General features: G+C 52.9%; 1 protein-coding gene across 1 annotated transcript; it reads right to left on the minus strand.

The window, feature by feature from the left end:
- Positions 1 to 294: 294 nt before the first annotated feature.
- On the minus strand, positions 295 to 14,857 carry LOC118638575 (WT1 interacting protein). The gene is made up of 8 exons (XM_036274597.1): positions 14,188 to 14,857; positions 10,934 to 11,035; positions 5,058 to 5,125; positions 4,843 to 4,905; positions 4,549 to 4,679; positions 3,549 to 3,600; positions 2,827 to 2,895; positions 295 to 581 (listed from the first exon to the last, which is right to left on the minus strand). The coding sequence occupies exons 1-8, from the start codon at positions 14,855 to 14,857 to the stop codon at positions 441 to 443; spliced, it is 1,296 nt and encodes a 431-aa protein (XP_036130490.1). The 3' UTR covers positions 295 to 440.
- Positions 14,858 to 16,338: the final 1,481 nt, after the last annotated feature.

The following is a 16,338-nucleotide window of genomic DNA, read 5'->3' on the forward strand; positions in this document are numbered from 1 at the left end:
TGCCCCCAGTGCTCTGATGGGATCCCTGGCCCCCTCTGGGCAGGAAACTGGCTGCACCCGCGGAACCGGCGCCCCTACGCGCCCACGCGGTCTGGGAGCCTGCCCTGAGAGGCGGTGGTCTCAGGACAGAGGCCTCCACAGGGTGCGGCCGGCGGGCAGAGCTGGGGCAGGGCTGGAAGGAAGCGGCTGGAGGAGGCACAGACGGTGAATAAATAGAAGTAGCTTCTCCGTGGGGCCGGCCCCTCGGACAGCAGCTTGGTGGCAATTGGGGGGGGGGGGCGTCAGAGGCGGGGCAGCTGCGCCACCCTGATGAAAAACTCCGACCGACCTGGGTCACCCATCCCGCCTGCCCTTACACACACACTCACGCACACACAGGCACACACCCAAGGGCTCCTGCCCCTGCTCAGACACACACACCCAAGGGCTCCTGCCCCTGCTCAGAGCTCGGTGACATGCACAGCAGGTGAGGGCAGTGGGCCAGGCCGGAGGCGCCTGAGGTGGCAGCGGCGGCACAGCAGGTGGCCCTCCAGCGGGTAGCAGCGGCGTCCGTCCTCCCCGCTCAGCTGCAGCCCACAGTCCTAGGGAAGAACAAGCCCAGCCCCAGTGAGCAGGCAGGGGCAGCACAGCGGCTCCTCAGGGTATCGGTGCGGGGCAGATCGGTAGGGCTCTGTCCAACGTCCACAGAGCTCTCTGGCTTTTACTCTCACGGTGGGGTGTCAGGAGCCCCGTGTGGGCCACACCCATTGCCCCTTGGAGGGGTGGAAGGTGGCTGGACACAGCCCGGACAGAGGGCTAGGCAATAAATGGGGGCTCCGGCATAAAAATGGGTTATCTTAACAAAATAGACATCTCCCTGGAGCACAGGAAACTAGAAAAGAGAACTACCTGCTTGAGCCATGAAGGCTCCGCTGTAAAAGGAAAAAAGATCTGAGCCAAGGAGACTTGAGGGGGAAATAAAAGTGAGGGAAACCGAAAATGGACGGTCCCAAGGGCACAGCGAGGAGTCCAGAAGAGACGGGTCAGCGTGTGGGAAGCTGCTGAGAGGTTAGAGCAATGACAACTGGGACATGACTCCTGCATCTGCCACATGGGGCTCACTGGTGATCTCGGGGAGGAGAGGCTGTCAAATGCCTGACCCCAGTGGCCTTAGGAGATAACGGAAGAGAAAAAGCGGGGACAAGTAAACAAGGGGTTCTGCCTTACTGCGCTCACCTTCCCGTTGTACCGTTGAGGTATGTATCCTAGGCTAATTTTTTTGTTGTTTAACAAGTTACATGATTGGTATGTGGCCTCTGTAAAAAAAAGGGGGGTGACACTTGCCCCCACCAGGGCCACCCGGTTCCAAATGGACCTTTGATGATGGAAGATTTCTCACTCACACTCCCTCCTGCTCTTCCCGGGGCTCTGAAACCCAACTGCTCTTCCTGGTTTTTCTCCTGCCTCTTCATTCGCTCCCCATGTAGCGGCTTTGCCTCCACGCATTGGCCAGTGCTGCTCCTGGGGCCTTCCCCAGGCCCGGCTCCTTCCTCGGCAGCTCTCCCCGGAGGCCCTGTTACTCCCCTGGCTTCAGCAGCCGTCCACAGGCCCAGGACGGGGCTCCTGCATCAGGCCATCACCGTTACAAGGACCAGGCTTCCCAGCCTACCTTTCACAAAGCGAAGCCAGGCAAAACGTATGAAACTGGATTCTCAGATCCTAGACAACAGCCAAGGCACGTCGTGACCTCTGAGGAGGGAACCTAATCAGATGCTCCCGAGTTATACGAGAGACGTGCCAGGCTTTCCGGAGAGGGCCCACCGGACTCCTGGAATTGAGAACTCAGGGAGGCTGAGGTGTCTGGACACCGCAGGGCAGAGTATTAGAGAGGAAAGAGCTACACATGCCAGCGACTCCCAGATTCCTGTACCTGTGGGCAGAGTCTCTGGACTCCACACATCTAGCTGCCGCCTGCACATCCCTATGCGGGTGTCTCCAAAAATAAGTGCATCAGATGATCCCCTCCCTCCTGTCGCCCTCACACTCTCCTTGGTCCTAATGGACACCTCCCAACCCCCAAACTCCTGCACCCAGTCACTGACCAAATCCAGTCTTTTTTACTGCCTAACATCACTCAGCTCGATTTACTACCCTGAACCCAGGACCACAGCCCCCTCAGGGAACCCCAGCCCCTGCTCCCCTTCCTCCATTCACTCTCTGCATGGCACCGAGTGCCCTTTCTAAAACCCAAATGCCATCGTGTCACCCTCTCCGATCATTCTCCAGGGCCCTCACGGTAAGCCAACCACACTCCTTAGCTCATGTAGCCTTTTGTCCCCAGCTCCCGCCAACATCCAGTGACACAAACAACACACCCGTCTTCAAGTCTAAGCACATTCTGCTTCGACTGCCTGAAACCGCCCTCACTACCTCCTGGGCTAACTCTTATTCGTCTTTCAAATCTTAGGCTGGGCTAGGTGACCTCCTCCAGAAAGCCTTCCTGATTTCCCAAGGCCTCGGTGCGCTCTGAAAACTCTCCGTGACAGCAACGATGACCTGTGTGGATACGATCTGAATACCTGTCTCTGTCATGGGAATGGGGACTATATTCTCTATGATTCACAACACCCCATACACGGTAAATCACCAGTAAATATTTGACTGAATAGGAAACAGGGTGCGGGAGAACATATCTTGGGGACAGGGCTCACTGCAGGGTGCGGGGGGACAGGGAGAAGGGGTAAGAAGCCATAAAAGAGGAGGTGGGCTCACAGAACACCTAGAGGGAGAGACAACCGCGTGACGGGGACTGCCCCAGCCCCAGCCTTCTGCGAGGACCCAGCTCACCTCACAGTGGTAACATTCCACATGGTAGTCCCTGTCCATGGACACCACCCGGATGGTTGTCTCACAGCCCTGGAGGAAGAGGTGGGGTTCACACACAATAAGCAGGCTGTGGCTGGAGGCGACCTGTGCGTGGGGGCACATACCCACGCCACAGGCTCTCGCCACGGTGGACGAGCACTCACGCCCCTGTGGGCAGCAGCAGGTGCACGTGGACGAATGTGCATGTGCCTTGAGCAGCCTCCCACGGCTGCCACCCAAAAGCATGCACAAGGGTCCACGAGAGCCCTCCTGTGCGTGTCAACGTGTGGGTGCGTCTCCTTTTTAGCTCTTTGGAGTCAGGAGACCGTGGCCGGCCCTGCTTCCCCAGCGTGGGAGAGCCCAGCATATGTGGAAGACCCACTGCCTGGGAAAGCTGCACGACCCTAGGTCTCCTGCACAGACTGTCCCCTCACCTCGTCTGCACCCCTGCCGCCTCCGCCTGCACAGGTAACAGACCCAGTGGGCAGTTCTTCCATCGACGGACAAGGGAGCTGAGGGCAGCCAAGCAGCAGGGGCCACCGCCTCCCCCTAACTCATGCAGGGACACCGCACTCCGCATGCGTGGGCACCATACACATCCCTCAGCCCGAGGAGCAGGGGGCAGGTCCTGCTCATCCCTCCCGCAGGGCCCAGAGCTGGGGCTGGCCGGGCCAGGCACCTGATCATCTCCTGGTGTGTCCTACCTGTGCAGGGAGGATCGGACGAGCACAGGAGGCACATTTTGGTGCAAAAACCCTGGGGAAAAAAAGAAAACCAGAAGTGACCAGCTGAGTGACCACAGGCCAAGGGCACAGGGAAGGCCCACCCACTATCCCCCTCCCAGGCCAAAGAGGCCCGGCCTGCCCTGGCCAGTGTGGCTCAGCAGTTAGAACACTGGCCCGTGGACCAAAGAGTCAAGGGTTCGATTCCCGGTCAAGGACACATACCTGGGTTGCAGGGTTTGATCCCTGGCTCTGATCAGGGTCATGTGGGAGGCAACCAACTAATGTGTCTCTCTCACATAGATGTTTCTCTCTCCCTTTCTCCACCCCTCCCTCCCTCCTTTACACTCTCTCTAAAAAGCAATGGAAAAAATATCCTCCGGTAAGGAATAACAAAAAAAAAAAAAGGAGAGAGGACTGATTTGGCCCTGGGAACCTAGGGATAGAAGTGGGGCAGCAGGGAAAGTCCCCACCCTGGGAGGAGGGAGCACGCAGACAAGGGCTGGGGGTGGGGGGACGGAACAGACAGCCGGTGGCTGAACCACCCACGAGAGAGGGCTCAAGGCAGAGATCTGTGCCTCGAGCCAACCACCGGGCACACAAGGGGAGATCGGAAGTATAAAAGGTCAAAAGTGGAGCCCTGGTCATTTTGCTCAGTGGCTAGAGCATCGACCCACAGACCAAAGAGTCACAGGTTCAATTCCAATCAAGGGCACGTGCCTCGGTTGCGGTTTGGTCCCCAGCCCTGGTCAGGGTCCTGGGAGAGGCAACCAATTGATGTGTCTCTCTCACATCGATGTTTCTCTCTCTCTCCCCCTCCCACTCTGTCTGAAAGTAAATGAAAAAACATCCTCGGGTGAGGATCTAAAAAATAATAATAATAATAAAGAGTGGCAAACACGGACGGGCAGGTCAGGACGACGTTTCCGGGGAAGGCAGAAGAACAGCAGGAGCCGCACCTCTCCACACGCCGACTACTCACGTGTGATAGTCTCTGACACAGTAGATGTTGTTCTGCACGTCCACGGTGAAGGGCACCCCGTCCAGGCACTCGTTACACACGGAACACCGGAAGCAACCCGGGTGATAGGACTTCCCGAGGGCCTGGAGGATCTGAGGGTGGGAGGCACTGAAGGGTCAGTGCGGGGGAAGGCTCAGCACAGCCCTGGAACAGGCGCAGGCTCTGAGCCCCTGGCGGGTCTGCAACAGGGGAAAGGGTGGGGTCCTAAGTTTGCTCACGTCAGGGGGGCTCCAGGAGGCTGGGGGAGGTTCTCACCATTTCCATGATGAGGTGTCCACACACGCTACACTTGTCAGCCGTTTGCTGGAACCCGGAGTACTGGCAGGGGACACAGGATCCAGGAGGTTATGTGACAGGGACACTCACTGACCAGACAGCACCTGCCTCCTGGCCTCAGGTCTCCACGGCAATCAGGAGGGTCCCTGCCCCTGCTCCCACCCATGGTACCAGCCAGTGCACAGCTGACTCACCAGGAAGTCCTCCTGGCAGTACACTTTCTCGCCCACATTGTAGAACGCCTTCCCACGAAGACGTCTCCCTGCAAGGACGAGGGTCGAGAAAGGGGTCCCTGGACTGCTGGAAACCAGGGGTGGGGTCCCTGCTGCCATTTCTCAGCACCCTCCTCCAACAGACAAGAAGCGGATTACGAACAGATTTTAGATTTTCCCTTTAATGTTGTCATTATGCTAATTTCAAAATTTTATTTTTCAATTACAGTTGACGTTATATTAATATTAATTTCAAGTGTACAACATAGTGATCACCCCAGTAAATCTAATACCCATCTGACACCATAACTAACTATACTATTTATTATTAAATCATATTTACAGTATTTGACTATATTCCTTGTACTGTACTTTACATCCCCATGATTATTTTGTAACTGCCAGTTTGTACTTCTTAATCCCTTCACCTTTTCACCACCTCCCCCCACCATACCTTGCACCCATCAGTCTTTTCTCTGCGTCTATTAGTCTGTTTCTGTTTGGTTCATTTATTTTTTAATATTCCACATGTAAGTGAAATCATATGGTATTTGTCTTTCTCTGCCAGACTTATTTCACTTGGCCTAATACCCTCTAGATCCATCCATGTTGCCGAAAATGTAAGATTTCATTTGTTTTTCCTATGGTTGAGTAATATTACATTGTATATATGTACCACAACTTTACCCAATCATCCATTGATGGGCACTTGTGTTACTTCCGTATCTTGGCGATTGTAAATATTGCGGCAATGAACACAAGGATGCATTTATCTTTTCAAATTACTGTTTTTGGAATTCTTTGGATAAATACCCAGAAGTGAATTGCTGGGCCATATGGTAGTTCTTTAAATTTTTCGAGGACCCTCCATACTGCTTTCTACAGTGGCTGCACCAATCTGCATTCCCACCAACAGTGCACAAGGGTTCCCTTTTCTCCACATCCTCTCCAACCCTTGTTGTTTATTGATTTATTGATGATAGTCATTCTGACAGGTGTGAGGTGATATCTCACTGTGGTTTTAACTGGCATTTCCCTGATTAGTGCCATTGAGCATCTTTTTATATAGTAATTTTTGTTGTTAATCCACAATCGAGAATATTTTTCCATTGATTTTTACTTATTTATTTTTGTATCCTAACCTGAGGACATTTTTTCGTTTTTTGTTCAGGTAGAGTGGGAGAGAGAGAGAGGAAGAGAGAGAGAGAGAGAAACATCGACGTGAAAGGGACACACCGAGTGGCTGCCACCTGCACGACCCAACCAGGGCCGGGGACAAACTGCAACGGAGGTACGCGCCCTTAGTGGGAACCGAACCTGGGTCTCTCTGGACCATAGGCCGACGCTCTAACCGCTGAGCCAAACTGGCCAAGGCTTTCCATTGATTTTTAGATAGAACTGAAAGGAGGGAGGGAGGGAGAGAGAAACATTGATGTGAGAGACACATCAATTGGTTGGTTGTCTCCTGAGTGACTATCTTCATGATTCAAAGGGAGCCAAAAATTAAGTCACAAAAAATAGTAACTATAAAACAAAACAAAAAACTGACTAAATGGATTTCATTAAAATGTAAAATTTACCAGAAAATATATCATCAAAATATTTTTTAAATCACACTAGCAAAAAATATTTACAAAACATACATGTGAAAAGAACTTGTACTCAGAAAATATATATTTTTTCCCACAACTAAATAAGACAAATAACTCTCAATTTAAAATCTGAACAAAAGACTTGAATAGACTTCACCAAAGATGATTTTAATGGCTAGAAGCAGACAAAAAGATGCTCAACCTCATGAGTCCTCTGGGAAATGCCAATGAAAACCATGAGATACCACTCCACATCCATTAGAACAGCTAAAATTAAAAAGACTAAAATATCAATTTGTAGAACAATGCAGCTCTCTATATTTCTTTTTCTTTCTTTTAAAAAAAAATATCTTTTCTTTATTGATTTTAGAGAAAGAAGGAGGGGAGAGAAACAGAAACATCGATGAGAGAGAACATACATTGGCCTCCTCCTGCATGCCCCCCACTGGGGATCAGGCCCACAGTCCAAGCAGGTGCCCCGACCAGGAATCGAACTGGCGACCTCTTGGTTCATGGGTCGACATTCAACCACTGAGCCACACCGGCCGCGCTCAACTCTCTATATTTCTCGTAGGAGTATAAAATGGAACAAGCCCTTCAGAAAACAGTTTGGCTGTTTCTTATAAAGTTAAACATACACTTAGCCTATGACCCAGAAATTCCACTGCTTGGAATTTACCCAAGAAAAATGAAACATTTGTCCACAAATGACCTGTACAAGAATGTTCACAGCACAATTTAGCATCTACCCACAGTTTAATGGATAAATAAATTGTGGTATATTCATACAAGAGACTCCTACTTAACAATAAAAAGGAGTGACAACTCCCTTAGTCCACTATAACAACATGGACAAAAAAATAAAGACACGCTTAGGAAAAAAAAAAAGAAATCAAAATAGTGCATACTACATGACTGCAGGTATATGAACTTCTAGGACAGACGAAGACAAAACTAATCTACAGTGGTAGAAATCAGAACACTGGTGAGGTGGATATGATGGGGAACTAAAAAAAGAAAGAAGTTTTTGGGTGTTTAAATGCTCTATATCTTTGTTAAGGATGTGAGTTACTTAAATATATATACTTATCCAAAATCTTTTCACTATGGCCCTGGCCAGTGTAGCTTAGTTGGTTGGAGCATCATCCCAAACATGCAGGAGATGACTTATCAAAGTTTCTCTCTCACATTGATTTTTTTAGTATGTTTCTGACTTGGGCCAGTTCACACTCCTTAGGCAACCTGGCGGTCCCCCACTCCTGGGAGGTTACCGTATCGATGCCAAACTTAGGGTGGACACCCAATTGGCAGCACACTACAGCCCAAAACTCCTGGGCTTGGGATCCTCTAGCCTCAACCTCCCGAGTAGCCGGGACCACAGGCGAGCACCATGCACTGGGCTTTTAATGCTTTTATTGATTTAGAGAGAGAGGAAGGGGGAGAGAGAGGGAGAAACACGGATGTGAGAGGAAAACATCAACTGGCTTTCTCCTGAACACCCTCTACAGTGGATCAAGCCTGCAACCCAGGCACGCGCCCTGGAGAACTGAACTGGTGTCTTCTTGGTGCTCAGAATAACGTTCAACCTGAGCCTGGCCTCCCTTCTCTAAAATCAATTTTTAAAAAAATCTTTATACTACATACTTAAGATCTGTTTGCTGTACTGTATGTAAATTGTTCTCAAGAACAAAGCTAAACCTAGAACATCTTATGCCAAGTAAAGAAGTGCTGCCCTGGCCAGTTTGGCTCAGCGGTTGGAGTGTCGACCTGCGGACCAGAGAGTCCCGGGTTCACTTCCCTTCCCGATGGAGGCACGTACAAAAAAAAAAAAAAAAAAAAAAAAAGTGCGCAAAGCCCGGCCAGTGTGGCTCAGTGCTTGACCCATTACCAAGAGGTCGCCGGTTTGATTCCTGGTCATGGCACATGCCCAGGTTGTAGGCCAAATCCCCAGTGGGGGCATGTAGGAGGCAGCCAGTCGATGTTCTCTCTCATGGATGTGTCTATCTTTCTCTCTCGCTCTTTCTCTAAAATCAATAAAGAAAAACAATTTTTTATTTTTTTATCCTCACCCGAGGACATTTTTTCCATATTTTGTTCAGATAGAGTGGGAGGGGGAGGGGGAGAGAGAGAAACATCGACGTGAAAGGGACACATCGAGTGGTTGCCACCCGCATGACCCAACCTGGGCCAGGGACAAACTGCAACCAAGGTACGTGCCCTTAGCGGGAACCGAACCCGGGTCTCTCTGGACCACAGGCTGATAACTGCTGAGCCAAACCGGCCAGGGCAGAAAATAAATTTTTTAAATAAATAAAGTAAGAAGTGCTCAAAGAATGATGGGGACATGCCAAAGACACAGGGTCCAACTGGAAGGGATTTCCTCTGGCCACTGCATAAATAAAAGTCCATGAGCATATAAGAATACTCACAAAAGGAAAAATACATTTTCCCCATCCAAGTTCAAAACTTTCCTAACAGAAAGCTTTCAAACATTCCCTAGGGAAATGCACCTTCAACACAGAACTTGACGCCCTGGCCAGTTTGGCTCAGCGGTTAGAGCGTTGGCCTGCGGTCTAGAGAGACCCGGGTTCGGTTCCCGCTAAGGACACGTATTTCGGTTGCAGTTTGTCCCTGGCCCTGGTTAGGTCGTGCGGGTGGCAGCCACTCAATGTGTCCCTTTCACGTCAATGTTTCTCTCTCCCTCTCTCTCTCTCTCTCTTCTTCTCTCTCCCTCCCACTCTATCTGAACAAAAAAAAACACAAAAAAATAAAAAACCAAAAAAACACAGAACTTGACGAATTCCCACAGGCACACTCCACAGTCAAAAATTACAAAACTCGGGAGAAAACAAGGTATCATATCATGATCAAGAGTGAGGAGAAACAGTAGACAGTAGAAGTCAGACTTCAAAAGACATCAGATGCTGGGAATATTAGATGGAGAATACAGAATAGGTATGTTTAATATGTTTACAAAATACAAACATATCTAAAACATGAGACTGCAAAGATTTCTTCGAGAGAACAGTTAAAGCAGTAACTATAAGCAAAGATTAACTAGGCTTAATTAAGAATTTCTTTTTTTTTTTTTTATCCTCACACGAGGACATTTTTCCATTTTTTGTACAGATAGAGTGGGAGGGAGAGAGAGGAAAAGAGAGAGAGGGAAACATCGACGTGAAAGGGACACATCGAGTGGCTGCCACCCGCATGACCAACCAGGGCCGGGGACAAACTGCAACCGAGGTACGTGCCCTTAGCGGGAACCGAACCCGGGTCTTTCCGGACCGCAGGTGGACGCTCCAACCGCTGAGCCACTGGCCAGGGCAAGAATTTCTTTTCTTCAGGAGACTTCATTTAGAATGTAATGAAAAGTGAGAGTAGGTAAGGAAAAAAAAAATTTATAACACATATAAACCAAAAGGAACTTTTATCCAAGATGTGTAAAAGAACTCCTACAATAATAGAAAAATAAGTGTTTTTCTGCTACTGCAAAAACAGCTTCTCAGAATGATTTGACTTAACACTGTGCCTACATCATACTTTTATAAAATAAAATATTAAAATCTTTAGTGTAAATAAATGAAAGATGTCTGCTTCGGGGCAAAGCCTAGAACAGACAGTGGGCCCCGCCGGTGTGGCTCAGTGGTTGAGTGTCGACCCATGCACCAACAGGTTGCTGGTTCAATTCCTGGTCTGGGCACATGCCCAGGTTGTGAGCCAAATCCCCAGTGGGGGGTATGCAGGAGGCAGCCAATCGATGTTCTCTCTCATCGATGTTTCTATCACCCTCTCCCTTCTTCTCTCTCTCAAATCAATAAAGAAAAAAAATTTTTTTTTTAAAGTGCAGATTTCTGATGCTGGTTGGGTTATATTTTCTCTTTTATAACTTTGTCTAGGTTAAATTACAACCACTATAGTTTATACTGTGTGTAAAATTCAGGCAAAAAAGAAGTGGCATGGAAAAGAAATATTTGCCCCATATTGAGGCAGGCAGTAGGCATAGCACCCAGCCAGCCAGGAGACATCAATACCCTGCACAGGATGAAGTCTCCAAAGCCCAGGGCCAGAGGGGCAGCCTTTCCTTATGGCCAGCAAAAGTCTCCTCCCTGGCCCCACACCTCCCTCCCTGGGGCCCAGCGAAAAAAGGCTACAACTAGCCCCCCTCCACATTTCAGCTTGGGTCAGAGCTGCATGGTCCATCTTCCTGGGACTTAGTTGCAAGGGGCTCCGTGGAACAAGAGGGGCCAGAAAGAGGTTACCTACCACAGGAGTCACAGGTGAAGCAATCTGTGTGATACAGGCTCCCCATTGCCTGGCATGCTTGCCTTGCTCCATAGATGCCAAGCCCACACTTGATGCAAATGCCTATGGGAGGAGAAGCAGGAGAGAGCAGTGGTTAGCAACGTGCCTGTGGGGTTGGATAGACACGCATCTAACTCCAGTCCCAATGCTGCCCACCCGCCTGACCTTGGGCAAGTGAACTTCTCTAAGCATCCATCATGTAGTTACTAATGGCTACTACAGGGACAATAAGGGTACCCACTTACTTAGGGTCTGTTGCTGCTGTTGTTTAGCAGAGTACCTGACACAGAGTCATCTCGCCATCAGATCATTGCGACCTGTGTATACCCAGAAAATCATTCTGGACCCCTTCACCCATGACCTGCTCTTGGCTAAGGGAAAATCCTTTCTTCTGTCTATGAACCAAAAAAAATGAAGACCAGCCCAGCTGGTGTGGCTCAGTGGATTGAACGTCATCCCATGGGCTGAAAGGTCCCAGTTTGAATCCTGGTCAGGGCCCATGCCTGGGTTGTGGACTAGATTCCCAGGTGAGGGTGTGCAGGAGGCAAATGACTGATATTTCTCTCACATGTTGATGTTTCTCTCTCTCTCTCTCTCTCTCCCTTCTTCTCTAAAAAAAAAAAACAAAAACCACATTATTTAAAAAATAAATAAAAGGCCCTGGTTGGTCTGGTTCAGCAGCTGGCATGTCGGCCCACAGACCAGAGTTGCAGGTTCAATTCCGGTCAGGGGCATGTACCTCAGTTCGGGTTTGGTCCCCAGCCCTGGTCAGTGCGGGAGTCAACCAATTGATGTGTCTCTCTCACAATGATGTTTCTCTCTCTTTCCCTTACCCACTCTATCTGATGATAAATGGAAAAATATCCTCAGGTGAGGATTAAAAAAAAGAAACCAAGGTGTGACTCTGGGAGTGGGTGGCTGAGAAGCAGAGAGGTCACCCAGCTTAAAAAGGTTCTGGAAGCCCTGGCTGGTTTGGCTCAGCGGTTAGAGCATTGGCCTGCGGTCCAGAGAGACCTGGGTTCGGTTCCCGCTAAGGGCACGTACCTCGGCTGCGATTCATCCCTGACCCTGGTTGGGTTATGCGGGTGGCAGCCACTCGATATGTACCTTTCACGTCGATGTTTCTCTCTCTCTCTCTCTTCCTCTCTCTCCTTCCCACTCTATCTGAACAAAAAATGGAAAAATCTCCTCGGGTGAGGATCAAAAAAAATGGTTCTGGAATTCTGGAAGCCTGAGGCTGTTGGCTGGCTAATGGCAACGGAACTTGGTAAGGAGACATGAGAAAGTTCCAAAGACATCAATGAATGGCAGAGGGATCAGGAGGTCAGCTGGTGCCAGGGCCAGGAGAGGAAGGAATGGCACAGAGGAAGAAACACACCCTGAGAATGAGGTTATCCGAGATCACTTGAGCTGAGGCTCCCTGCAGACTTCCTTGTGTAAAACTTTGTCTTCTTTAGGTTGAATCATATAAAATTGCCACTTTTATTGTTCCAAAACATCAAATATCAGCAGCAAAACATCAGCAGTTAAAACAAATAGTTTCCCATATGTTTTTTTTAATCCTCACCCAAGGATATGTTTTTTAATTGATTGTTTAGAGAGAGAGGAAGGAGGGGAGGGAAAGAGAGAGAGAAACATCGATGTGAGAGAGAAACATCGATCGGTTGCCTCCTGTACATGCCATGACTAGGGATTAAACCTAAAACCTAAGTATGTGCTCTGACCAGTAACTGAACCTGCACCCTTTTAGTGCACAGGACTATGCTCCAACCTAAATCTGGCTTCTCTTGAAAAAAACAAAACAACACAAGGATCTATCATCACTCACCTTCCCCTCCCAGTGGCTGCAATGGGCCAGAACTTGAGCAGAGGCTCCCTTTAGAAAGGACGGCCCACTACCCAATATGGTCTTGTGCCCTGGGCCCCTTCACTTCTCCCATTACCTGGCTGGGCTGACCACCTCAGCTTCACACACAGACTCATGAGTAGCTGTGGAGGCCCACAGAACACACCCCTCCCAGGTTCTGCAATGGGCAGGGACAGGAAAATGAACAGCCTTTTGTGGAGAGAGCAATGGAATGTCTTTTCTCTTCAGAAAACAGTCCCAGCTTTTGCTCCTGGCTCCTGCCAGGCACAAGAAGCAACAGCTTCCTAACTCACCTCCCTGCTCCCAGGATGCTCCCAGGCCATGCCCAGCAGCCTCACCAGAAATTCTCACCCTAATGCTCCCAGATGAGCCTGAAACCCCTCTGTGTTTCCCCTCCCAAAGGCAGGGCCACATACTCCCTTGGCCACCTAACCCCTCCTGGGCTGCAACCTGGAGAATGTAGTGAAACAATCCACATCCTTACTTGCTTTGCCCACATTCTTCCTTCTGCCTGAAATGCCCCATCTGATCTGTCCCCTACAGCTTCCTCTTCCCTCAGGATCCAGTTCAGGGCATCCTGAGCCGCGAGCTGGAATGAATGCATGAACCCCAAGACAGCCGCAGTCCCAGGCAGAATAACCACCGGCCAGCCCCCTCCCCAGGCCTCTTCTCCGAATCTCAACCCTAAGAGCCCTAAGCGTTGTCCAAAGGACTAACGGGGACCTGTGAGGGCCCAGGTCAGACTGGCAGAAATCGGTTAGCTTTGCAAAGGCTATCAAGCAGGATTCTCTTTAGAAACATCCCACTGTAGGAAGCACAGCCCAAAGAAAGGACAGCTTGCTATGACTGGCTTGGTCTCTTCCCCTTCATGGTGGACTCTCCCTCCTTCACACACTCTACCTCCAACAGCTACCATCACCAAAGCGGGGTCCGGAGGCTCCTGGACCACTCCACCACCCCGCTACCATCCGCAACCTACACTGCTGGGGGAGGGGGAACCCCGGGAGGGCTGGGTCCCTACACAACCTGGGCCGGAGTCACAAAGCGTGGAGTAGGCTGAACAGAGGCAACTGCCAAGGTTTAAGAAGAAATTATCCGGAAATGGCTCATCCTGCCTATTAAGACTTTTTCCCCCCAGTTAAGGTAAGGACTGCAACTCACTTTCCCAGACCCCGTCTCCAGCCGGTAGACCTAGAAGGGAGGCTGGCAGTTCACACACACACCTTGTGCGAAACACGCCGCCGGCTCCCCCGTCTCATCCCGGCCCCTCGACAACGCCCAGCGCAGGGCCGCCCGAGCGGTCCTCGGCCGAGCGGCCGCCACCCCGAGGCCGTCCCGACCAGCTCACCGAAGTAGTCCCGCGCTGTGCGCGCTTCCAGCGCCCGCTCCAGCTCTCGGGTCAGCGCCTCCAGCCGCCGCTCCGCCGCGCTCGGGCCGCCCTCCCGGCCCGGGGGCAGCTGGAGCGAAGGCAGAGGGAAGGGGACCGGCCCGGCAGGCTCGGGGGAGCGAGTTGGCGCGGGGCCGGCGCCGGGCAGGAGAAGGTCGGCGTAAGCACCGGCCGAGCCGCGGGAGCCGAGACTGGACACACTGGAGCGGGCGCTGCCCACTGACGGCGGCCCGGGGCCGGGGCGCGGGTCCGAGCGGCCGGAGCGCGGACTGCCGTGGCGCTGGTCGTAGCCCAGGCTGATGCCGCTGGAACGGGCGCTGCCGCTGCCGCCGCCGCCGTCGGAGCCCGCCAGGCTGGCCCGCGGACTGCCCGCCGGCTGCGCGCTCAGCTCGGGGGCGGCCGCGCGCCGCGGGCCGCGCTCCCCACGGCTCAGTCCGTCCGCCCCAGCCTCGGGGCCGCCGGCGCCGCCCTTCCCTCGGCGGCCCAGCGCCGGCGCCGCCTCGTCTCCGGGCCCGGGCCGCGGCCCCCGCCGACCCCGGCCCGGAGAGTCGCCGCCAGGCTGCAGCTCCCGCAGGGCCAGCCCGGCCAGGAGCAGAGCCGCCTCGTCCGCGGCCGCCCGGGAGCGCTGCATGGTCCGGCCCGCCGGCCCTGGCGCGTCACCTCCGCCTCGGCTTCCCGCCGCCACTCCGGCCGCGCCGCCGCATCGTCCGCCCGTACCCGGAGCCCGCCCCGGGACCCCTGGGCGCAAGGCGGGGCGGGGCCGGCGCCGGGCCGGGGTCGCTCCGCCGGCCACGCGCGGTCCAGGGTCCGCTGCGCTCCGCTCAGTGGCGCGCGCGGCGGAGGAATGTGCGCTCGGCGGCGCTGGGCCGCGCCCCCTCCTCCCGCGGCCGCGCGGGGGCGGAGGGACTCCTTTGTGGGGGCAGGAATGCGAGGAAGGAGACGGCGCTGCGGCCTCTGGAATGTGGGGGAGTGGCGGCGGCGGCGGCGGGGCTCGCAGCGTGGAGGGCGCGGGGCCGGGCCGGAACGTGGCGCCAGGGCGCCGCGCGCACTGCTCGGAGCCGGCCCTGGAGTGGTCCAGCGGCGGGCGTCGCGCGCCCAGACCGCCGGGCCTGTGGAAGGATCCGATCCCCGCGGGCCGAACTGGAGGCGGCCAGCAGCCCCGGCCCGAGAAACCGGAGCATCTGACAAACGTTTCCCACATCCTCCGTCGTCTTACTTCCCAGTGCTGCCACATTTTCAGCTTCTTGGCCTTCGGCTGAAGCTCGGCGCCCGATCCAGGACCCTGAACACTGTGCGTTGGACGCAGTTGCGACCCCAAGACCTCGCGTGACCCCCCGACCCCAGCCCGTCCCTGGGCCATGTGGTTGGTTGCTCACTGGTTTCAGGGGTCCCCACCTGCCTGGTGGGGAAGGCGCCTAGTGCTAAGAGCCGGGCTTGGTTGGGGTCTGTCTGGTCTTTGTGCCGGGTCGCTGTGCACAGATGCTCAAGGCTAAGCCAGGCCGAAGCAGACCTCAGGCTGAGCCAGTGCACTGGTGACCCTCGGCTGTGACCACCACATGCAGTCACCAAGAGATATGAGGACCCCCTGTTTTTCCAGTACCTGCCCTCAGGGTCTTGGATGGGGCGCCAGGGGGGTGCTGCTGAAAACACTGGCACTGCCACAGGTCCTGAGGTGAAGTGGGGGCGGAGAGAGGTGACCAAGGCTTTGTCCCCCAAAACAAGCTACAAAGCCCTACCTTGTCATACATTTCAAACAAATCGTAGGGAAGAAAAGCAAACCATTATCTGTCAGGACCTGGGGGATCCAGGAAAACAACCTTGGGTGGATTAATCTCTCTTTTCCCCCGAGAATTCCAGCAAGGCACCCACAGTGTCTCAGGGAGCAGGGAGCCTGGATCAAGAATTGTCCTGGTGCAGACTAATCAGGACGTGGGGCCTCCACACTGCTGGGGAACCAGCTGTGGCCCATTCTCCTCAGCTAACAGTTGAGCAGCGTCTGACCCAGCAGCTCCACCCCAGCACTTCTGAGAGCTTGCAGACTCCCAGCATCCACCCCTCATCACCCATGCTCAGGGTGAGGGGGCAGGCAGAGGTGGGGACTTAACGAAAAAG

Source organism: Molossus molossus, unplaced genomic scaffold (assembly GCF_014108415.1).
Source record: "Molossus molossus isolate mMolMol1 unplaced genomic scaffold, mMolMol1.p scaffold_m16_p_21, whole genome shotgun sequence".
NCBI classification, from domain to species: Eukaryota; Metazoa; Chordata; class Mammalia; order Chiroptera; family Molossidae; genus Molossus; species Molossus molossus.